General features: G+C 37.3%; 1 protein-coding gene across 1 annotated transcript in view; it reads left to right on the top strand.

Moving 5' to 3' along the window:
• Positions 1-21,755, top strand: part of plch1 (phospholipase C, eta 1) — a 107,281-nt gene that overhangs the window by 43,588 nt on the left and 41,938 nt on the right. The window contains exons 3-6 of the mRNA XM_089116547.1: positions 2,836-2,982; positions 13,445-13,687; positions 18,147-18,277; positions 19,854-20,024. Of these exons, the coding sequence (XP_088972673.1) occupies positions 2,836-2,982; positions 13,445-13,687; positions 18,147-18,277; positions 19,854-20,024 (692 nt within the window). The remainder of the gene's footprint in view (positions 1-2,835; positions 2,983-13,444; positions 13,688-18,146; positions 18,278-19,853; positions 20,025-21,755) is intronic.

Here is a 21,755-nt window from a genome sequence, read left to right as displayed (position 1 = left end):
TAAAGTCAGAATTGCGTGATATAAAGTCAGAATTGCTTGATTTAAAGTCAGAATTGTGTGATATAAAGTCAGAATTGCTTGATTTAAAGTCAGAATTGCGAGATATAAAGTCAGAATTACTTGATTTAAAGTCAGAATTGTGTGATATAAAGTCAGAATTGCTTGATTTAAAGTCAGAATTGCGTGATATAAAGTCAGAATTGCTTGATTTAAAGTCAGAATTGTGTGATATAAAGTCAGAATTGCTTGATTTAAAGTCAGAATTGCGAGATATAAAGTCAGAATTACTTGATATAAAGTCAGAATTGCGTGATATAAAGTCAGAATTGCGAGATATAAAGTCAGAATTGTGTGTTGTAAAGTCAGAATTATGTGATATAAAGTCAGAATTGCGAGATATAAAGTCAGAATTGCGTGTTGTAAAGTCAGAATTGCGAGATATAAAGTCAGAATTGCGAGATATAAAGTCAGAATTGCGAGATATAAAGTCAGAATTGTGTGTTGTAAAGTCAGAATTATGTGATATAAAGTCAGAATTATGTGATATAAAGTCAGAATTGCGAGATATAAAGTCAGAATTACTTGATATAAAGTCAGAATTGTGTGATATAAAGTCAGAATTGCGTGATATAAAGTCAGAATTGCGAGATATAAAGTCAGAATTGCGAGATATAAAGTCAGAATTGCGAGATATAAAGTCAGAATTGTGTGTTGTAAAGTCAGAATTATGTGATATAAAGTCAGAATTATGTGATATAAAGTCAGAATTGCGAGATATAAAGTCAGAATTGCGAGATATAAAGTCAGAATTGTGTGTTGTAAAGTCAGAATTATGTGATATAAAGTCAGAATTGCGAGATATAAAGTCAGAATTATGTGCTATAAAGTCAGAATTGCGTGATATAAAGTCAGAATTGCATGTTGTAAAGTCAGAATTGCGAGATATAAAGTCAGAATTGCGAGATATATAAAGTCAGAATTGCGAGATATATAAAGTCAGAATTGCACGATATAAACTATTCTGAGGGGAAAAAAGTTTTGCGTGATATAAAGTCGCAATTGCGTGTTAAAAAATTCAGAAATGCATGATTTAAAGTCGCAATTGCTTGTTGTAAAGTCAGAATTGCGTGATAAAGTCAGAATTGCGAGATATAAAGTCAGAATTGCGAGATATAAACTATTCTGAGGGGAAAAAAGTTTTGTGTGATATAAAGTAGCAATTGTGTGATGTAAAGTCAGAATTGCGAGATATAAAGTCAGAATTGCTTGATTTAAAGTCAGAATTGCGTGATAAAGTCAGAATTGCTGATATAAAGTCAGAATTGCTTGATATAAAGTCAGAATTATGTGATATAAAGTCAGAATTGCGAGATATAAAGTCAGAGTTGCGAGATATAAAGTCAGAATTGCGTGATATAAAGTCAGAATTATGTGATATAAAGTCAGAATTGCGAGATTTAAAGTCAGAATTGCGAGATATAAAGTCAGAATTATGTGATATAAAGTCAGAATTATGAGATATAAAGTCAGAATTGCGAGATATAAAGTCAGAGTTGCGAGATATAAAGTCAGAATTGCGAGATATAAAGTCAGAGTTGCGTGATTTAAAGTCGCAATTGCTTGTTGTAAAGTCAGAATTGCGTGATATAAACTATTCTGAGGTGGAAAAAGTTAGTCTTTTTTTCCCTTACATCTGGCCTGATAACGCGCAATCCTCAGAAAAGCTGTCAGAATTTCAAGATATGAACTCGCAATTATGTGTTATAAAGCCAGAATTGCGAGATGTAAACTCGCAATTGTGAGAAAAAAAGTCATAATTGTCAGATAAAAAGTCTCAATTCTGTCTTTTTTTTCTCACAATTGCGACTTTATTTCTCAGAATTCTGTCTTCATATTTCGCAATTGCGAGATCATATCAAGCTTCCATACCCCCCACCCCCACTAATAAAAAAAAGTATATGTTTCTCAGAGAACGCAAAAATTTTTTTAAAAGTGAACTACTCCTTTAAGTTGTGCTTTGTTAGGAAACAGACTATTAATTGTGTTTGTCTCCTGTATACAGAAAATCCCATCTCTCCCGCTGTATTTCACCCAAGAGCTCGTTCCTCCCACCAGCCCCTCAGATGGAGAACACACACACGTGCTTCACGCACACAACAGTTTCATCTGCTCGATTTCACATATGGGATTCTCCTTGGTGACCTGAAAGCACACTGACAGGAGAGGATTGTGTGTTTCAGTAGGTTCACAGAGAGAGTTTTCAGACTTTGTTTTCCTCTGATGGAGGCGATGAGCCGAAGCACACGCGTGATTTTGAAGGAAAAGCACGCACACGCGAACGGGTTCTCCGCTCGAGCTTGTCTGTTTTGCAGAGAGCCAGCCTTAGTTTTATTTAGAGACCGTCAGATCTGTCAGGCGATGTGAAGCCGATTGGTCGTAGTGGGCCTGTGGGACAGAGAGTTTCTATCTCACTCCGTCAAGAAGAGCTGGCTTGCAGGAAACCTCTGCTATGTTGCATCATGTTGGAGCTCTCAGAGTCTGCTTCAGTTTTAAAAAAAACAAATCTTTTGCTGATAATTTACTCACCCCCATGTCATCCAAGATGTCCATGTCTTTCTTTCTTCAGTCGAAAAGAAATTAAGTTTTTTTTTGATGAAAACATTCCAGAATTTTTCTCCATATAATGGACTTCAATGGGAACCAAACGGTTCAAGGTCCAAATTGAGGTTATCAAACAATTTATCCGTCAGCTGTTCCTTATATTTAGCGACAGAACCCATTTTTACATCGTTCACTGTTCAAGTGCCCATGTGTGTGTTTGTTTTGTTCTCGCAGTTGAGCGATGCATGAGTGTGATGCAGTCGGGGACTCAGATGGTGAAGCTGAAGAACGGCTCCAAAGGTCTGGTCCGGCTCTTCTATCTGGACGAACACCGTTCCTGCATCCGCTGGAGACCGTCTCGCAAGAGCGAGAAAGCCAAGAGTAAGTCAAACACACACCCAGATGTTGAAAGATTTGGTTTCATATGTAAAATATGACTCTTCTGTCCACTTTAAGCCACTTCTGTCCTGATTTCTACAAGGTCAATGAGCGGGTAAATGTAGGGTTTTTTTCAGATTCAGTTAATGCCATTTACATATTTTACATTTCATTTAAATTACATGTGTAGGGGAGCGCGGGGCACAACCTAACGCGGGGTTAAATGTAACACGGATGTTTTACATAGTTCGTCAGGTTCAACCAGGCTGTCTTTCTGCTCTTTTTCTCTCGCTGCCAGAAGACGGTCTCCATATAGTTTTGACTATATTTCATGAAGATACTGGACAAAGAGTGTTTTGAGACCATGCAAGTAAATTTTTTCATCATAGATTTTTTTTCCGGTTTCTGAGTTGGGTGTATACGTTTTCAAATCTAACTTTTATATTGCCTTAATCACTGTCTTGTTGGCTCAAACATACACTGTTAGACCTTACCAGGTTTTTTACAGTAAAATACTGGCAACATTGTTGTAAACTGTTGTAAAAATGCACTAAAACTAATAAGTTGTATTTTTTAGTTAACTTGAGTTTTAGTGCATTTTTACAGTAAGTTACTGGCAACAGTGTTGTAAAAATGCACTAAAACTAATAAGTTGTATTTTTTTAGTTAACTTGAGTTTTAGTGCATTTTTACAGTAAATTACTCGCAACAGTGTTGGAAAAATGCACTAAAACTAATAAGTTGTATTTTTTTAGTTAACTTGAGTTTTAGTGCATTTTTACAGTAAATTACTGGCAACAGTGTTGTAAAAATGCACTAAAACTAATAAATTGTATTTTTTTAGTTAATTTGAGTTTTAGTGCATTTTTACAGTAAATTACTGGCAACAGTGTTGTAAAAATGCACTAAAACTAATAAGTTGTATTTTTTTAGTTAACTTGAGTTTTAGTGCATTTTTACAGTAAATTACTCGCAACAGTGTTGTAAAAATGCACTAAAACTAATAAGTTGTATTTTTTTAGTTAACTTGAGTTTTGGTGCATTTTTACAGTAAATTACTCGCAACAGTGTTGTAAAAATGCACTAAAACTAATAAGTTGTATTTTTTTAGTTAACTTGAGTTTTGGTGCATTTTTACAGTAAATTACTCGCAACAGTGTTGTAAAAATGCACTAAAACTAATAAGTTGTATTTTTTTAGTTAACTTGAGTTTTAGTGCATTTTTACAGTAAATTACTGGCAACAGTGTTGTAAAAATGCACTAAAACTAATAAGTTGTATTTTTTTAGTTAACTTGAGTTTTAGTGCATTTTTACAGTAAATTACTGGCAACAGTGTTGTAAAAATGCACTAAAACTAATAAGTTGTATTTTTTTAGTTAACTTGAGTTTTGGTGCATTTTTACAGTAAATTACTCGCAACAGTGTTGTAAAAATGCACTAAAACTAATAAGTTGTATTTTTTTAGTTAACTTGAGTTTTGGTGCATTTTTACAGTAAATTACTCGCAACAGTGTTGTAAAAATGCACTAAAACTAATAAGTTGTATTTTTTTAGTTAACTTGAGTTTTAGTGCATTTTTACAGTAAATTACTGGCAACAGTGTTGTAAAAATGCACTAAAACTAATAAGTTGTATTTTTTTAGTTAACTTGAGTTTTAGTGCATTTTTACAGTAAATTACTGGCAACAGTGTTGTAAAAATGCACTAAAACTAATAAGTTGTATTTTTTTAGTTAACTTGAGTTTTGGTGCATTTTTACAGTAAATTACTCGCAACAGTGTTGTAAAAATGCACTAAAACTAATAAGTTGTATTTTTTTAGTTAACTTGAGTTTTGGTGCATTTTTACAGTAAATTACTCGCAACAGTGTTGTAAAAATGCACTAAAACTAATAAGTTGTATTTTTTTAGTTAACTTGAGTTTTAGTGCATTTTTACAGTAAATTACTGGCAACAGTGTTGTAAAAATGCACTAAAACTAATAAGTTGTATTTTTTTAGTTAATTTGAGTTTTAGTGCATTTTTACAGTAAATTACTGGCAACAGTGTTGTAAAAATGCACTAAAACTAATAAGTTGTATTTTTTTAGTTAACTTGAGTTTTATTTTACTGTAAAAAACCTGGTAAGGTCTAACAGTGTAGCACCGTTTTGAAACATGTCAGCAATTCCTAGCGACTGTTAGCTAGGCTTAAAAATATGTAAAATACAGCGGGGTTAGTTGTAACACAGTGTTACAAACAAGCCCGCCAAGTGTACAATGATAATCAAATGAAAACGGAGCCGCACAACTTTTCAGGTTTGAGTAGACATTTAACTTTGTTGGACGTTCACAAACAAAGTTGGAATTTAAAATGTTTAAAATTGAGTGTACTATGAATGATAACTTGTTTATTTATTAAAAAATATGGCCTGTTTTTAATGCAATAAACCCTTTAAATTTTTATTTTGAGCTCATTTGTATTATTATGACTGTTATTATTATCAATAATAATAATTGTACATGCAGCTGCCACACACAAATCTAATTTAATTGCAGTTACAATATTTTATCATTTTATTTATTATTATTTATCGCCCTTTTCTACGTCTCTATCCATGATATTGATCCATAACAAAAGGATGATTGGATAAGGGATGGATGTATGGATGTCTGCCTATACAGATGCACAAACAATGTCAAACTATTCAAATAAAATTGTACTGAATTATGTGTGTTACAACTAACAATTAAGTTGTAACATTTGCACTTCTGTCACTTTCAGTGCAACTGTACGAAAATGGTATGAAAGTGTTCATTTGTAGCAGAGATGTGTATGTTGCTTGTGTAAAAAAAATATTAATCTAACCTAATTATTTTTTAATTAATTGAGCCAAAACCAAAATGCGTTAGGTTGTGCCCCGCTCTCCCCTAATTTACATATTCGACCACGAATGGAAACGACGTCTTTGCCTCAAAAAATCAGAAGCTTTATTTTTCTATTTTGCACCGTTTTCCCCCCGAACTAATAACATCCAATGTGATATTCCAATGTTTTACATTAAAATCCCTATTTGGATGGAAACATCTAGTGACGAAACAATCTGCTTCCAGTGTTCCACATCTGTGGTTTACTGATCTCTCTCTTTCTGTCTCTTTCTTGATGTCTCTTTCTTGTTCGTCACCCTCGCTCTCTTTTAGTGTCTGTGTATTACTTGCCACCTTCTGCTTCCCCATCAAAGCAGCCGTGTAGATTTTGATATGTGGAGTGTCTCTCCTCGCTTACATAATGGCTGTGTGTGAATCACAGGCCAGGGGCTTCCAGAAACACACCGCTCTCTCACAATCTGTGTCACTTGTTTGGGTGAAGTGAATCCTGCATAACATAAGCGCTCGTTTTTTCCCTGTTACTGTGCTGGAAATAAATCCTGTTCACTCCTCTCTCCATGTTCACTTCAGGCTTTTGTTAGCGGAGCTGATCTGACCTAGCCCAGATGGGTGGATTATTGCACAGTACAGTTAAAAAAAGCTCGAGTGCTATTGTCCCCCTCCATCTCACCCTCTTTCACCCCACCTCGCTGCCGTCATGTTTGTGAACCGCTCTCGTTAGATAAGACATCATATAAAAAAAGAGCCGAGATCATTGTCAGGTTAAGGGATCGATGTGACTCCACTGCTGTTTGATAAGATTATTATCATAACCGGAAGTGTTAACCTCTTAACTGTCACCCCCGCTTTTTTGAATAGACATGGAAATGCTCATTTCAAACTTAAATGGTTGAAATTCAAGAATGCTTTGGAATATAGATGTAAGATTGGTCTCGTTTTAAAGAAGACATTTGGCAGATTTTTTTCGAAGTGAAATAAATTAAGAAAGGGAAACAGAAAAAAAGTTAGAGAAGTTTGAGTTTATAGAAATGTACAATGTAAAAAAAAATATATCATATTTTATATAAAATATATATTTTCAAAACAAACTGCAGAAAAATCAAAGCCAAAAATCTGAACAAGTTGTGTTTCAAATTTTAGGTTGATATCTCAAAAAATGAGCTTTCAGTGAGATTTTGTTTGGGCGCAGTACCGAACGCTTCCACTAGGGCACAACCAGACTCCATTACTGCCCATATAAGGGCGCCTCCATTTCCATATGTGTTTGGAGTGATGTGAACTTTTATTTCCACAAATTTCACACAATTTATGAAGTAGAAATCCTATTCAGAAGTAGTATGGGAAGTTTGGCAGATTTTGATATGAATTCAACCTCTAGGAATCACATACAAAGAACACGCATGCGCATTATAGCTTATTGCCATAACACAAATGTTGAATTTATTTATTTTTTCGTAATATTTAAAACATTTTCAGACCCTTTTTTCTAAAATAATTGAATGGATGCTATCTTTTGAACTCTTGGCATGAAATCAAACTGAGGTTTCTAACTTTTTTTCATGATTTTTCATGTTCATTGCTATTTCAAAATAAAGGTCTGAACACGCTTTATGAGTATGAAAATATTCTTGTTTGAGAAATTTGAGAAATTACGGCTCCTGTGTAAATTATTTTGAAAATCAATCACAAAATATGGAAACTAGAGAGTGTACGCTTTCAAATGATATATACGTAGTTTGTCAATATTACTTAAGGTCTTTTCTAAGATATTATTGTTTTAAAAATATAATGGCAAGCGTCCCACCTGTGAGACGGTGACAGTTAAGTTAAAGATGTGGGTTGCACCAAGTTCATTCAGAAATTAAAAAAAAGTAATTTTATTTTCTCCTTGTGTCATTCCAAAACAATACGCTGTTGTTTTTTTATTCAGTGAAACACAAAAGGAAAAAATTCTGATGAATCTTTACGCATCTCTTGCCATATAATGACCACAAAACAAACTAGCATAAAAAATGTGATCCAAATTTGATCTATACCGTATTCAATTCCTCGTTAAAATTTAAAGTCCCGCTGTAGTCAATACTTTACCTGGAAGAAAATTCTTCACACCTTAAAATATCTTGAATGTAACTCGACACCCTCGCCTCATTTAGTATGCGCAGTTCTATGAATATGCAAATGAGCCCCGCCTCAACTCACTCACTCAGCTCAGAGATCCTTTGGTTGACGATCACACGTTGATCTGATTGGTTACAGGGTCATTTGTGACATCAGAAACACCAGCGATTTCAAATTGTGTTTTTGAGACTGTCTTTGGTTTACTACAAAAAACACTCAGCAATGCTGTCGACGGTTTGTCTGAAAGTAGATTAAAAACACCACATAGACATATAAACAACATTAAAAGCTTGATTTTCACCACAGGGGGACTTTAAAGGGATATTTCAACTTGAAATGAAAAAACTGAGAAACATTCAACATTTCAAACTGGATGTTTTCATGAAAGCACTAGAGCTGTCAAAAGACTTTATAGCTGCCAAATAAATGTGAATTTCTCTGTCCAGGTAACATATATGTAACCAATTGGGTTGAAAATCAGTGAAGTTAAATTTTAAAAGGATAATTCATCCAAAAATGAAATTCAGTCAGAAGATATTTAGAAGAATATGGGTAACCAAACAGTTGATGGAGGTTAAACATTGAGCTCCAAAACATCTTCTTTTGTGCTCAGCAAAAGAAATCAATTCATAAGGTTTGCAGCAATGATGAAATGGTTTAATTTCAGTCTCTGTTCCTCACACAAAGCAATCGTAGATGATGACTTGGAATAAAAAGCACTTTTTTGGTGCTTTTGTTTGTGATATTTGTGCTTTCGGAGCCTGACGGCTGTAGTCACTATAGACTGTTATTGCATGGCCAGAGCTGTGTGTGAAGTGGTTTCAAAACATCTATTTTTTCATGTTTCCCAAAAATAATAACAGCATTCGACTCTGAAATGACATGAGTGTGTGTAAAAGAGACAGAATTTTCATGCTTGGGTGAAATATCTCTTTGAAAAGGCATTGCTGAGAGACTCAGAGGCTGGTTTGTGTTTGGATGTTTGATAAGACGGAAGGCAAGGAAGCACACAGTGCCTGCAGAGGCTGTCCAGAGTTTCATGTAATGCCTGCTATAGACTGCGATTTAGAAATCCTATAAGTTCAATACGTCGTGTGTATTGGCTCATCAGTAGACGAGGTCTTAGCAGTAAACACAATGAAATGATCACGCTGAATCTCTGAAACTCAGAAGATCATCACAAGGTCTCAAAACCTCTCTCACTGTACGATGTATCACTGATTATGAGCCATAATCATCTCCATGATTGGCCATCTTTCGTCTAGGACAGCCCAAAATCACATGTGTACCGGACATAAAGCAACACAACGAACTCTCGGCCTCCAACACTAAAGGTTGGGTTCACAAGACTTCCTTAGATTTCCACGACGCATGCGCGAATTGCGATCTCCTTCAACTACTTCAGTCCTGCGTCGTGGAAATCTAAGGAAGTCTCGTTTCAGGCCAACAAGGAAGAAAAGGAATAGTCGAATAAAGTCGTTATTTTTGTTTGTTTTTTCGCACAAAAAGTATTCTCGTCGCTTGAGAAACTTATAGTTGAGCCACGGTAGTCACTTGGGATATTTAAACATTTTCTTCATTGACTTTCTGGGCCGTCAAGTATCATTCCCTTAGGAGCCAATGTGGTAGTTATACAGCTCTCAAATTTAATCAAAAATATCTTCATTTGTGTTCCGAAGACGAACGAAGGTCTTACGGGGTTGGTACAGCATGGGGGTGAGTAATTAATGACTTAATTTCATTTTTGGGTGAACTAACCCTTTAATGTCTGGTGAATATCAAAAACAAAACTAACTTTACCCCGCTTAGAAGCTGCGCGGAGTGTACACAACACACACAACACAATATAATTGTATTGTGCATGCTACAGAAAACATAACAGCAAACATTATTAATAATACTTACAGATTGTGATTCGAAGGAGGACGAACCTGATCCATATACACTGGATACTGAGCCCTCCTTCGGGAACAACCGGCTTGCGAATACAGATTTGAATTCATTTATGTTTTTGAATGATTCGTCATTAAAATGATGATAACACAAGGTTCGGGCGTTGCAAAGCAATATGAACTCTAACCACTGATTCTTCACATGCTCGTCCCTGAGCAATGAAAACAAGTGGCTGAACTGTCTTTGCGATGTAGAACACAGCGTCTTCTCGACATGATGCGATTCAGCTGAAGTATTTGAATGTGTCAGTGTTGTAGTCGAGACCACCTCACTCGAGTCCGAGTCGAAACCGAGACCAGAGAGAGTCAAGTCCGAGTCGAGTCCGAGACCAGAGACGGTCGAGTCCGAGTCAAGACCGAGACCAGAGAGAGTCGAGTCCGAGTCAAGACCGAGACCAGAGAGAGTCGAGTCCGAGTCAAGACCGAGTCCATAGAGAGTCGAGTCCGAGTCGAGTCCGAGACCAGAGACGGTCGAGTCTGAGTCGAGTCCGAGTCAAGACCGAGACCTGAGAGAGTCGAGTCGAGTCCGAGTCAAGACCGAGTCCATAGAGAGTCGAGTCGAGTCCGAGACCAGAGACGGTCGAGTCTGAGTCAAGACCGAGACCAGAGAGAGTCGAGTCCGAGTCAAGACCGAGACCAGAGAGAGTCGAGTCCGAGTCAAGACCGAGTCCATAGAGAGTCGAGTCCGAGTCGAGTCCGAGACCAGAGACGGTCGAGTCCGAGTCAAGACCGAGACCAGAGAAAGTCGAGTCCGAGTCAAGACCGAGTCCATAGAGAGTCGAGTCCGAGTCGAGTCCGAGACCAGAGACGGTCGAGTCCGAGTCGAGTCCGAGTCAAGACCGAGTCCATAGAGAGTCGAGTCCGAGTCAAGACCGAGTCCATAGAGAGTCGAGTCCGAGTCGAGTCCGAGACCAGAGACGGTCGAGTCCGAGTCGAGTCCGAGTCAAGACCGAGACCAGAGAGAGTCGAGTCCGAGACCAGAGACGGTCGAGTCCGAGTCGAGTCCGAGTCAAGACCGAGTCCATAGAGAGTCGAGTCCGAGTCAAGACCAAGTCCATAGAGAGTCGAGTCCGAGTCAAGACCGAGTCCATAGAGAGTCGAGTCCGAGTCAAGACCGAGTCCATAGAGAGTCGAGTCCGAGTCGAGTCCGAGACCAGAGACGGTCGAGTCCGAGTCGAGTCCGAGTCAAGACCGAGACCAGAGAGAGTCGAGTCCGAGACCAGAGACGGTCGAGTCCGAGTCAAGACCAAGTCCATAGAGAGTCGAGTCCGATACCAGAGACGGTTGAGTCCGAGTCGAGACTGAGACCAGTGAGGGTTGATTACCTAATTTACTCTTATTTACTTAGAGAAATCCTTTATTTTCACTGAATTTACTTAGAGTTTAAAAAATATGATCAGTTTAGCGTAAAAAGGCCAGAGACGGTCGAGTCTGAGTCAAGACCGAGACCAGAGAGAGTCGAGTCCGAGTCAAGACCGAGACCAGAGAGAGTCGAGTCCGAGTCAAGACCGAGTCCATAGAGAGTCGAGTCCGAGTCGAGTCCGAGACAAGAGACGGTCGAGTCTGAGTCGAGTCCGAGTCAAGACCGAGACCTGAGAGAGTCGAGTCCGAGTCGAGTCCGAGTCAAGACCGAGTCCATAGAGAGTCGAGTCCGAGTCGAGTCCGAGACCAGAGACGGTCGAGTCCGAGTCAAGACCGAGTCCATAGAGAGTCGAGTCCGAGTCAAGACCGAGTCCATAGAGAGTCGAGTCCGAGTCAAGACCGAGTCCATAGAGAGTCGAGTCCGAGTCGAGTCCGAGACCAGAGACGGTCGAGTCCGAGTCAAGACCGAGACCAGAGAGAGTCGAGTCCGAGACCAGAGACGGTCGAGTCCGAGTCGAGTCCGAGTCAAGACCGAGTCCATAGAGAGTCGAGTCCGAGTCAAGACCAAGTCCATAGAGAGTCGAGTCCGATACCAGAGACGGTTGAGTCCGAGTCGAGACTGAGACCAGTGAGGGTTGATTACCTAATTTACTCTTATTTACTTAGAGAAATCCTTTATTTTCACTGAATTTACTTAGAGTTTAAAAAATATGATCAGTTTAGCGTAAAAAGGCCAGAGACGGTCGAGTCTGAGTCAAGACCGAGACCAGAGAGAGTCGAGTCCGAGTCAAGACCGAGACCAGAGAGAGTCGAGTCCGAGTCAAGACCGAGTCCATAGAGAGTCGAGTCCGAGTCGAGTCCGAGACAAGAGACGGTCGAGTCTGAGTCGAGTCCGAGTCAAGACCGAGACCTGAGAGAGTCGAGTCCGAGTCGAGTCCGAGTCAAGACCGAGTCCATAGAGAGTCGAGTCCGAGTCGAGTCCGAGACCAGAGACGGTCGAGTCCGAGTCAAGACCGAGTCCATAGAGAGTCGAGTCCGAGTCAAGACCGAGTCCATAGAGAGTCGAGTCCGAGTCAAGACCGAGTCCATAGAGAGTCGAGTCCGAGTCGAGTCCGAGACCAGAGACGGTCGAGTCCGAGTCAAGACCGAGTCCATAGAGAGTCGAGTCCGAGTCAAGACCAAGTCCATAGAGAGTCGAGTCCGAGTCGAGTCCGATACCAGAGACGGTCGAGTCCGAGTCGAGACTGAGACCAGTGAGGGTTGATTACCTAATTTACTTTTATTTACTTAGAGAAATCCTTTATTTTCACTGAATTTACTTAGAGTTTAAAAAATATGATCAGTTTAGCGTAAAAAGGCCACATAGTAGGTGGTGTTAAAAGCAATTTTATTACAATTTGTCATGCGCAGTTGCGCACTAGAAAATCACCAATCACTGGGCGTGTCAATCAATTTAAAGAAATATTTTATTAACATACATTAATAATCATGAAAAATATTTTGAATTGAACTCGAGTGGACTCGGGAATAAGTCCGAGTCCTAAAAAAAAAATATTCGAGTACGAGTCAATTCCGAGTCCAAATGCACACGAGACTAGACTAGACTTCAAGTTCACACTCCCGTCTGCGCGCGCAGTTGTTGGGAGCGGCCAATGAGCTAATGTTTTGTATCTACGTCACGACGAAACAACTAATGACTCGTTTCAAAAACAATTTATTTCATAGACTCAGAGTCGACTCTCACTTTTGAAAGACAATAACTTTATATACGGTGCACTTTCAGATATAAATCTTTGCAGGATGTTTTCATTCCCTTAGAGCTATAGTCCACACCATATGAACAGTCATTTTTAAAAAATCCATGATAGGGTTTTTTTTAAAAGTGAAAGAGACTCACACGTAATAAAGGGGAGAACTGTCATATTTTGCCTCTCCAAATAATTGTTGATTCAGTTACAGAATCAGATTTGTTTCATTAACAGCTTCTGTTCATTTCTTTTTAAATGGAAGTGTTCACCCAAGCATATCCTTTATTGTAGCTGATTAATGTGGGTCAAATCGCTGCTGGCAAGGCTTTTGCTAATGAATGTATCTCTACATTTTGGTCACCCATCGCTACTGGGTCCTTCTTTCAGGGGTTCATTTTCTCTTTTCTCTCTCCCCAGTCACCATCGACTCACTCTACAAGGTCACCGAAGGTCGACAGTCTGACATCTTCCATCGCCATGCAGAAGGGAGCTTTGATCCGAGCTGTTGTTTCACTATTTACCACGGAAATCACATGGAGTCTCTGGACTTGGTGACCTCAAACTCAGAGGAAGCGAGGACATGGGTGACCGGACTCAGATACCTGATGGCCGGCATCAGTGATGAAGATTCACTAGCCAAGAGACAACGCACACATGATCAATATCCTTTACTGCAAGATGGATGGATTTATTACAGGAATAGTCATAATTTACTCATCTACATGTATTTTCTTCTGTGGACCACAAAAGTAGATGTTTTGAGAAATGTTCACGCTGCTCTTTTCTATACATCAACTGCATGTTTGTAATTATATATATATATATATATATATATATGAAGAGTTCAGATGCAAAAGCCTCTAAATGCCATTTGAAATTTTCTTCTTTAATGATGATTTTTATCAAACTTGTATATTTAAGTTCAGTAATTTCACTTAAATAACAATGAATAGGTAATTATCATTGCCATTTAAGTGAAATCACTGAACTTAAAAATACAAGCTTGATAAAAATGATTATTCTAGAAGAAAATTTCAAATGGCACTTAGAGGCTTTTGCATCTGAACTCTTCATATATACTACACACTATTGTTCAGAAGTTACAAAAAATGTAAAGAAGCCTCTTCTTCTCACCAAGGCTGCATTTATATGATCACAAATGCATTAAAAACAGTAATATTTTGAAATATTATTCCAATTTAAAATAACTGTTTTCTATTTTAAAGTTTAATTTATTCCTTTGATCAAAGCTGAATCTGCAGCATCATTACTCCAGTCTTCAGTGTCACATGATCCTTCAGAAATCATTATAATATGAAACATTTGTGATTATTATTTATCAATGTTGAATTTTTTTTTATGTTTTATTTTTAGGATTATTTGATGAATAGGAAGTTTAAAAGAACAGTATTTTTTTAAAATAGAAATTTAAAATATAAAATATCTGTAATGTCACTTGTGATCAATTTAATGCATCCTTGTTGAATACATTTTTTATTTTATTTTAAACTCGAAGCACCTTGAGCACTATATATACAGTAAATGTGTGTGAGCATGTGTGTATGTATGTATATATATATATATATATATGCATGCATATATAATCATATAAATATGCATGCATATATAATTATATATATATATATATATATATATATATATATATATATATGCATGCATATATAATTATATAAATATGCACGCATATATATATGAAGAGTTCAGATGCAAAAGCCTCTAAATGCCATTTGAAATTTTCTTCTTTAATGATGATTTTTATCAAACTTGTATATTTAAGTTCAGTAATTTCACTTAAATGGCAATGATAATTACCTATTAATTGTTATTTAAGTGAAATTACTGAACTTAAATATACAAGTTTGATAAAAATCATCATTAAAGAAGAAAATTTCAAATGGCATTTAGAGGCTTTTGCATCTGAACTCTTCATATGTAGTAGTAATATTAGTAGTAGTATTGTTAACTTTCACTGTTTTTTCATACAAAGCTGTTGTATAGGCTTACAAGACTTAAAATGGAGTGGCATTTATGGTGGCATTTTCCCACCGCCATTGTTGTATGTAAAAGAGCAGCATTGACATTCAGGATTTTATAACAGAACGTAATTTTCATTTTTGGCTAAACTAATCCTTTAATGGGTGGAGGCAGAGAGCGAAGGAAGGATTTGTGGTTGATTTTGACTGATTGATTTAGACAGATTTACAAACTAGAGAGAGAAATGCAGAGAGCGAGAGAGAGTCAGCGAGAGCTCTTTGAGTGTGTGCTTCAGGGAGTCTTCCTCTGCGGGGAGTTCTTACAGAAGCACACACTCACATGAAAGAACCGGCCTCAGAGGAAGAGGAGATAAAAAGCCAGAGCTGCTCATCCTCTCCTCCCTTATGTTTATGTCTATTATTCTCATTAAAGAGGCGTGAGTCATCGGGAGGCCGTCATTATAATCTGCCATAACTGTATGGCCGCTGGTAATTTCACTTAGATGGCAGTTCAACTGAACAACATTTTACAGTTGTTCATGAAGAGACAGTTTCCAGTGCCCTCAGTATTAAAAACACAATTCTTGAGGAACCAGACTAAAATTAATTGTAAAAATACCCTTAGGTCTCTGAGGGTTAAAGTGTCTGCAAAATTAGGATGGTGCAAGACTCACAAGCACAGTTCCCGTTTAGCATTGTTCTGGCAATTTCAATTTTAACGTGAATTTACGCGATCTGGAAGGGCGAAAGATTTCCCTATGCAGATTATGTACCAGGTTTAAGTTGGACTTACAACATTGACCAACAGAAAGCTATACTATATACACAATAGACGACAGAAGTAATTTTCTAATTTATTCGCACATTAAAAAGGGACCTGTTATGTTCTTTTCACCAAATTGAATGTAAGTCTCTCGTGTCCCCAAAATGTGTCTGTGAAGTTTCAGCTCAAAAAACTTCACAGATCATTTATTATAGCTTGCAAAAAGTGCCCCTATTTGAGTGTGAGCAAAACTACAGATTTTGTGTGTGTCCTTTAAAAATGCAAATGAGCTGCTGAGTAATTACAGACAGGATTTTTATTGCGGTGTGAACTATCCCTTTAAGCCTTAAATGCTCGGATCGGACGTTTCTGAACGGTTAGTTGATCAAGTTATGTAGTTGTTGTGGAGATAAGTTGATGTACTGTCATGTTAAGCTAAAAATCTTTCAGAAACAACTTTTGTGCAAATCCAGCGTTGAGCTGACCCTGAAGCAGATCATGGACTTCTTATGTAAGAGTAGGGCGAAATCTGGAACGAGTTATGATTTATGGGGATTATAAAAAAAAAAAATGAGTGGGTGGATTTTTTACCATTATAATCTGGTTGTTTACACACACTGTGGGCACACATCTGTGTTCAAACACCATGTAAAAGTGAATTTTGCATAATAGCGTTCCCCTTTAAGAATGCAGGGTTGGGGATTGATACGCAGATTCCTGTTCACAGATTTAACTTAAAGGAGTATTTACTCACCCCCATGTCATCCAAGATGTCCATGTCTTTCTTTCTTCAGTCGAAAAGAAATTTAGGTTTTTGATGAAAACATTCCAGCATTTTCTCCATATAATGGACTTCAATGGGAACCAAACGGTTCAAGGTCTAAAAGACAGTTTCAGTGCAGCTTCAAAGGGCTTTAAACGACACCAGACGATGAATAAGGGTCTTATCAAGCGAAACGATCGGCCATTTAAAAAATAAATAAAAAAGTTAAAGTTTTATATGCACAAATGCTCGCCTTGCTCTGTTCTGTGATGAGCGTCCGTGACTCTCCTGTTCATCAAAATGAACGAATCTTTTTTCGAGTCATGACCCTTATTCATCGTCTGGTGTCGTTTAAAGCCCTTTGAAGCTGCACTGAAACTCTCATTTGGACCTTGAACCTTTTGGTTCCCATTGAAGTCCATTATAAGGAGAAAAATCCTGAATGTTTTCATCAAAAACCTTAATTTCGTTTCGACTGAAGAAAGAAAGACGTGGACATCTTGGATGACATGGGGGCGAGTAAATTATCAGCAAAAGTTTTTTTAAAAGTGAACTACTCCTTTAATTGATTCATCAACCGCTGTGACTGATTCAGTGTGTTGATTCGTGACTCGTGGCTTTCTGAATGATTCTTTTAAAGAAGTCATTTGTTTATGAATTGGACTACACTGGTTGCTCTGTGTGATTTAATACAAAGAACCAGTTCAGAAGACTCATTTGTTTGTGGATTATGATTGATCTTGCAATGTTAAAAACCAACATCAAGTCTGTTCAAATGCAGAATTAATATATTTTTAGTGTGTCCTACAAAACATACGCACAGTCAGGCATATTAATGTACTCACGCTGTACAATACATAATAGATCAAAGAGCACAGATTAACATGAAACGACACATAATATAAAATAGATCTGCTTTGTACAGTTCGGGTTAAAAGTTAATGTTCCTCTGATTAATCGTGGTTACCTGGATCGACCGCTATTTTTGGATGACTTTCAAAGTCTCCATCAAGTAGCCTCTGTTTTCCTTTCAGTCACAGAAGCGCTGCCTCTTTCCTTTCTGTAATTACACCCATCACAGGCTCACGGCCAAACGTCATACTTCATGACACCAGACATCTCTTCATCCACAGTATAGATGATGTATTTCCTGACAGGATCACCTGTGCATGTAGAAATATTCCCTTACACACACATCTGCAAATATCCTAGCAAATTTCACAGACAGTATTACATATGATTATGATTCACACGCCCGCTAAATTTATCGAGATAAAGCCCTTTATTTTTAACATACCATAACTGTTATCAGACCAATTGCACTGACGCATTAAAACAGTGGCCATTATTTCATGAAAAACAATGCAAATGCATAATAAACCTTGCGTGTCTGAATGTCAGTTGTGCATTAGAGATAATTGTGTTACAGTTCTGAGACGAGAAAAGCATGAGCTCATCTTCACCCGCGCGCACAGACAGAAACATAGTTTAGATAATAATATTCCTAGTTAGGTTTCTTTTAAAGGGACACCCTCATCCAAAACCATACAAAATGTTCATTCCAGTTTAAAGTGTAAGTTTTCTCTTAACCCTGCTGTAAGTGGATGAAGCAGACGTTTGAGGAGGCGGATAAGAACGGAGACGGTCTTCTGAACATTGAGGAGATCTATCAGCTTTTACACAAGATGAACGTCAACTTGCCTCGCAGGAAAGTCAAACAAATGTTCCAGGTATGCGGGAACGATCAGAAAAGTGGAAGCTTTATAGGAGTAGTTCACTTTTAAAAATAACTTCTGCTGATAATTTACTCTTTCTTTCTTCAGTCGAAAAGAAATTAAGGTTTTTGATGAAAATATTCCAGGATTTTCTCCATATAATGGACTTCAATGGGGACCAAACGGTTCAAATGAGAGTTTCAGTGCAGCTTCAAAGGGCTTTAAATGATTCCAGACGATAAATAAGGGTCTTATCAAGCGAAACGATCGCTAATTTAAAAAATAAATACTTTTATAAACACAAACACTCGCCTTGCTCTGTTCATTGATGCGCGTTCGTGACTCTCCTGTTCATCAAAATGAACGAATCTTTTTTTCGAGTCATTTCGTTCATTCAACAAACAAAATGAACGAAATGACTCGAAGAAAGTTTTGTTCATTCGTTCGAACAGGAGAGTCACGAACGCGCATCAGAGGACAGAGCAAGGCGAACATTTGTGCTTATAAAACTTAAACTTTTGTATTTATTTTTGAAATGACCGATGATAAGACCCTTATTCATCGTCTGGAGTCGTTTAAAGCCCTTTGAAGCTGCACTGAAACTCTCATTTGGACCTTGAACCGTTTGGTCCCCATTGAAGTCCATTATATGGAGAAAAATGTTGGAATGTTTTCATCAAAAACCTCAATTTCTTTTCAAATGAAGAAAGAACGACATGGACATCTTGGATGATCAAAGTTTTTTTGAACTAATAAAGTGAACTAATAGTTTAAAGAAATGTTTTTGGCGAACAGTTTAACAGTTGAGAAAGAAAACGCAACAGTATAATGGATCCACGCGTCAAGTCTTAAATAAATAATATATCTGCTGACAAATTATGAGGTAATGTTAAAAGTAGTTTTTCCCCATGGTATCGAGGGCAAAATTGTGGCCAGTTAAAATACTGAGAGGCTAGTAACTTTGGAAAACCACTTGCCACAGTGGCTGGAGAGCAAAAAAGTTAAAGTCAAGCGCTGCACACACATATTATTTGCTTCAGAAGACATTGGTATATTGTGTGGATTACTAATAAGTACCTTGTTGAGGTTCAACCTTTGGGAACCATGGACTCACAGAGATAAAAATCCTTCATCTAAATTGAATCTAATATGTTAATAAATCAAACAATGTTTCCATTGTTTTATAGAAAGTTTAATTAAATCCGTCTTGTGCTGTTCCCCCAAGCCAGGGGGCAATTTTTAATTTTAAGAACGGCATTGTTTTCTATGTACTATTTGTATGTACTTTATATATCACCTTATGATTAATGTGCCTTAAAAATGATCTCTCCCATTTTTGCTTGTTACTGCTTACGTTTTAAAAGACAATGAATTTGAAATATTTTAGACGGGGAGAACTGGACAGAAAGGGATGACTGAATGAAAAACTTAGTACTTAGTTCAATAAGGTCAATTGACAAGCAGGCATTGTACTAAGATGCCGTTTAATTGGATATATTTCAACATAATCTTCCTTTTATGTATAATAATGGGTGAACTAATTCTCTTTACAAGTCATGCAGCTTTGCTCTCTCCGTGCGTGTGTTCACAGGAGGCCGACTCGGATGACCAGCAGGGCTCACTGACGTTCGAGGAGTTCTCGGTCTTCTATAAGATGATGTCCTTGAGGCGAGACCTCTTCTTGCTGCTCATGTGCTTCAGTGAGAAGAAAGATCATCTGACCGTAGAGGAACTCGGCAACTTTCTGCGTGTGGAGCAAAAGGTCAATATAATATCTCTTCCTGATCAACGCACACCTTTCACAAATCATATGTCGTCTTCTCATTTGCCATATTTACAGTATGTGTCGCTCTCATCCGGAAGCTTGGACCCTGCAGGCAATCATTTTACCCCTTAAAACTCATATTTGATAATCACAATGAGTTTCTTAATGCCTTACAATAGCCTGAACGTGACTCTACAGCCACTTCATTTAGTATACGCAGACTCATGAATATGCAAATTAGTCCCCGCCTCCACTTAAACATGCTTTGAACATCATAGAAAGTCAGTGGAGAAAAAACCCCGCCCCCTCGTTGATGGGATTGGTTTATACGCCTTATTCACGGCAGCGCCATCTTTGATTTTTAATGAGAATGAAAGCGAGGCTGTGAGGGATAGACTTGCATCTCTTCAATGGGCTGTACTGTTATTTAATGTGTTTTTGAAATGTTCTGCTCATGAAACACTGGAAAAATATCTTTCTAAGAAATTTCAGTTGACAAAAAACTCCTGACAGTAAGTTGTGGAAAATTGTAAGTAATCTAAGAGCTTTATTCAGCTTTTTAAAGCGGATGCCATTAGAAACACGGTAAGTCTATCCCTCACAGCCTCACTATCACACCTGTCATGGCGCTGCTCTGAATAAGGTCTATTGCTTGTGATGATGGTGTGTTTTTGACACACTGCAGTTTTAAGGAGAAAATACTCAACATTGGTGTGTTGACATGAATTTGCACATGGTTTGTTTTAAAGCATGTTAAAAACACCACAGAGACACATCATATAAACTTGATGTTCACCACAGGGGGATACACACACGTTCCCATGGCCATGTCTGTTCAAGGGGTTTTCATGCTTTTCTAAGCATATATAGTTATTGCAGAAGCTCTCTAGCTCAGTTTTTTTTTAATGTAAATCCCATAAACATCATCCTGACTGATGTTGCATAACCGCCTCGGATGTCTCACACGGTCAGGCTATTAACCACTTCCTTTTCCTCCTTTATTCAAGCTTTTGCATCTTACTACTGTATGTAAAGGTACAAAAGCTGTCACTGGGGCTTTACCTTTTCAAAAGGTGAACTTGTCCATTTTAGGTCCTAATATTTACATTTTACTAATATGTTATGTACAGTATGTCAATTTTAGGTGCTAATATGTACATTTTAGGTGTTAATATGTGCATTTTAATTATCAATATGTACATTTTAGGTGCTAATATGTACGTTTTAGGTCTGAATATGTACATTTAAGGTGTTAATATGCACATTTTAGGTGCTAATATGTACGTTTTAGGTGTTAATATGTACATTTTAGGAGCTAATATGTACATTTTAAGTGTTAATATTTACATTTTAGTACGTTTTAGGTGTTAATATGTACATTTTAGGTGCTAATATGTACATTGTAGGTGTTAATATGTACATTTTAGGTGTTAATATGTACATTTTAGGTGCTAATATGTACAATTTAGGTGCTAATATGTATATTTTAAGTGTTAAATATGTACATTTTAGGTGTTAATATGTACGTTTTAGGTGTTAATATGTACATTTTAGGTGTTAATATGTACATTTTAAGTGCTAATATGTATATTTTAAGTGTTAAATATGTACATTTTAGGTGTTAATATGTACGTTTTAGGTGTTAATATGTACATTTTAGGTGCTAATATGTACAATTTAGGTGCTAATATGTATATTTTAAGTGTTAAATATGTACATTTTAGGTGT

Source organism: Pimephales promelas, chromosome 10 (assembly GCF_988280905.1).
Source record: "Pimephales promelas chromosome 10, fPimPro1.hap1.1, whole genome shotgun sequence".
NCBI lineage: Eukaryota > Metazoa > Chordata > Actinopteri > Cypriniformes > Leuciscidae > Pimephales > Pimephales promelas.
Note: the sequence above shows the minus strand (reverse complement) of the source record. Positions and strands in the feature narration are given on the sequence as shown.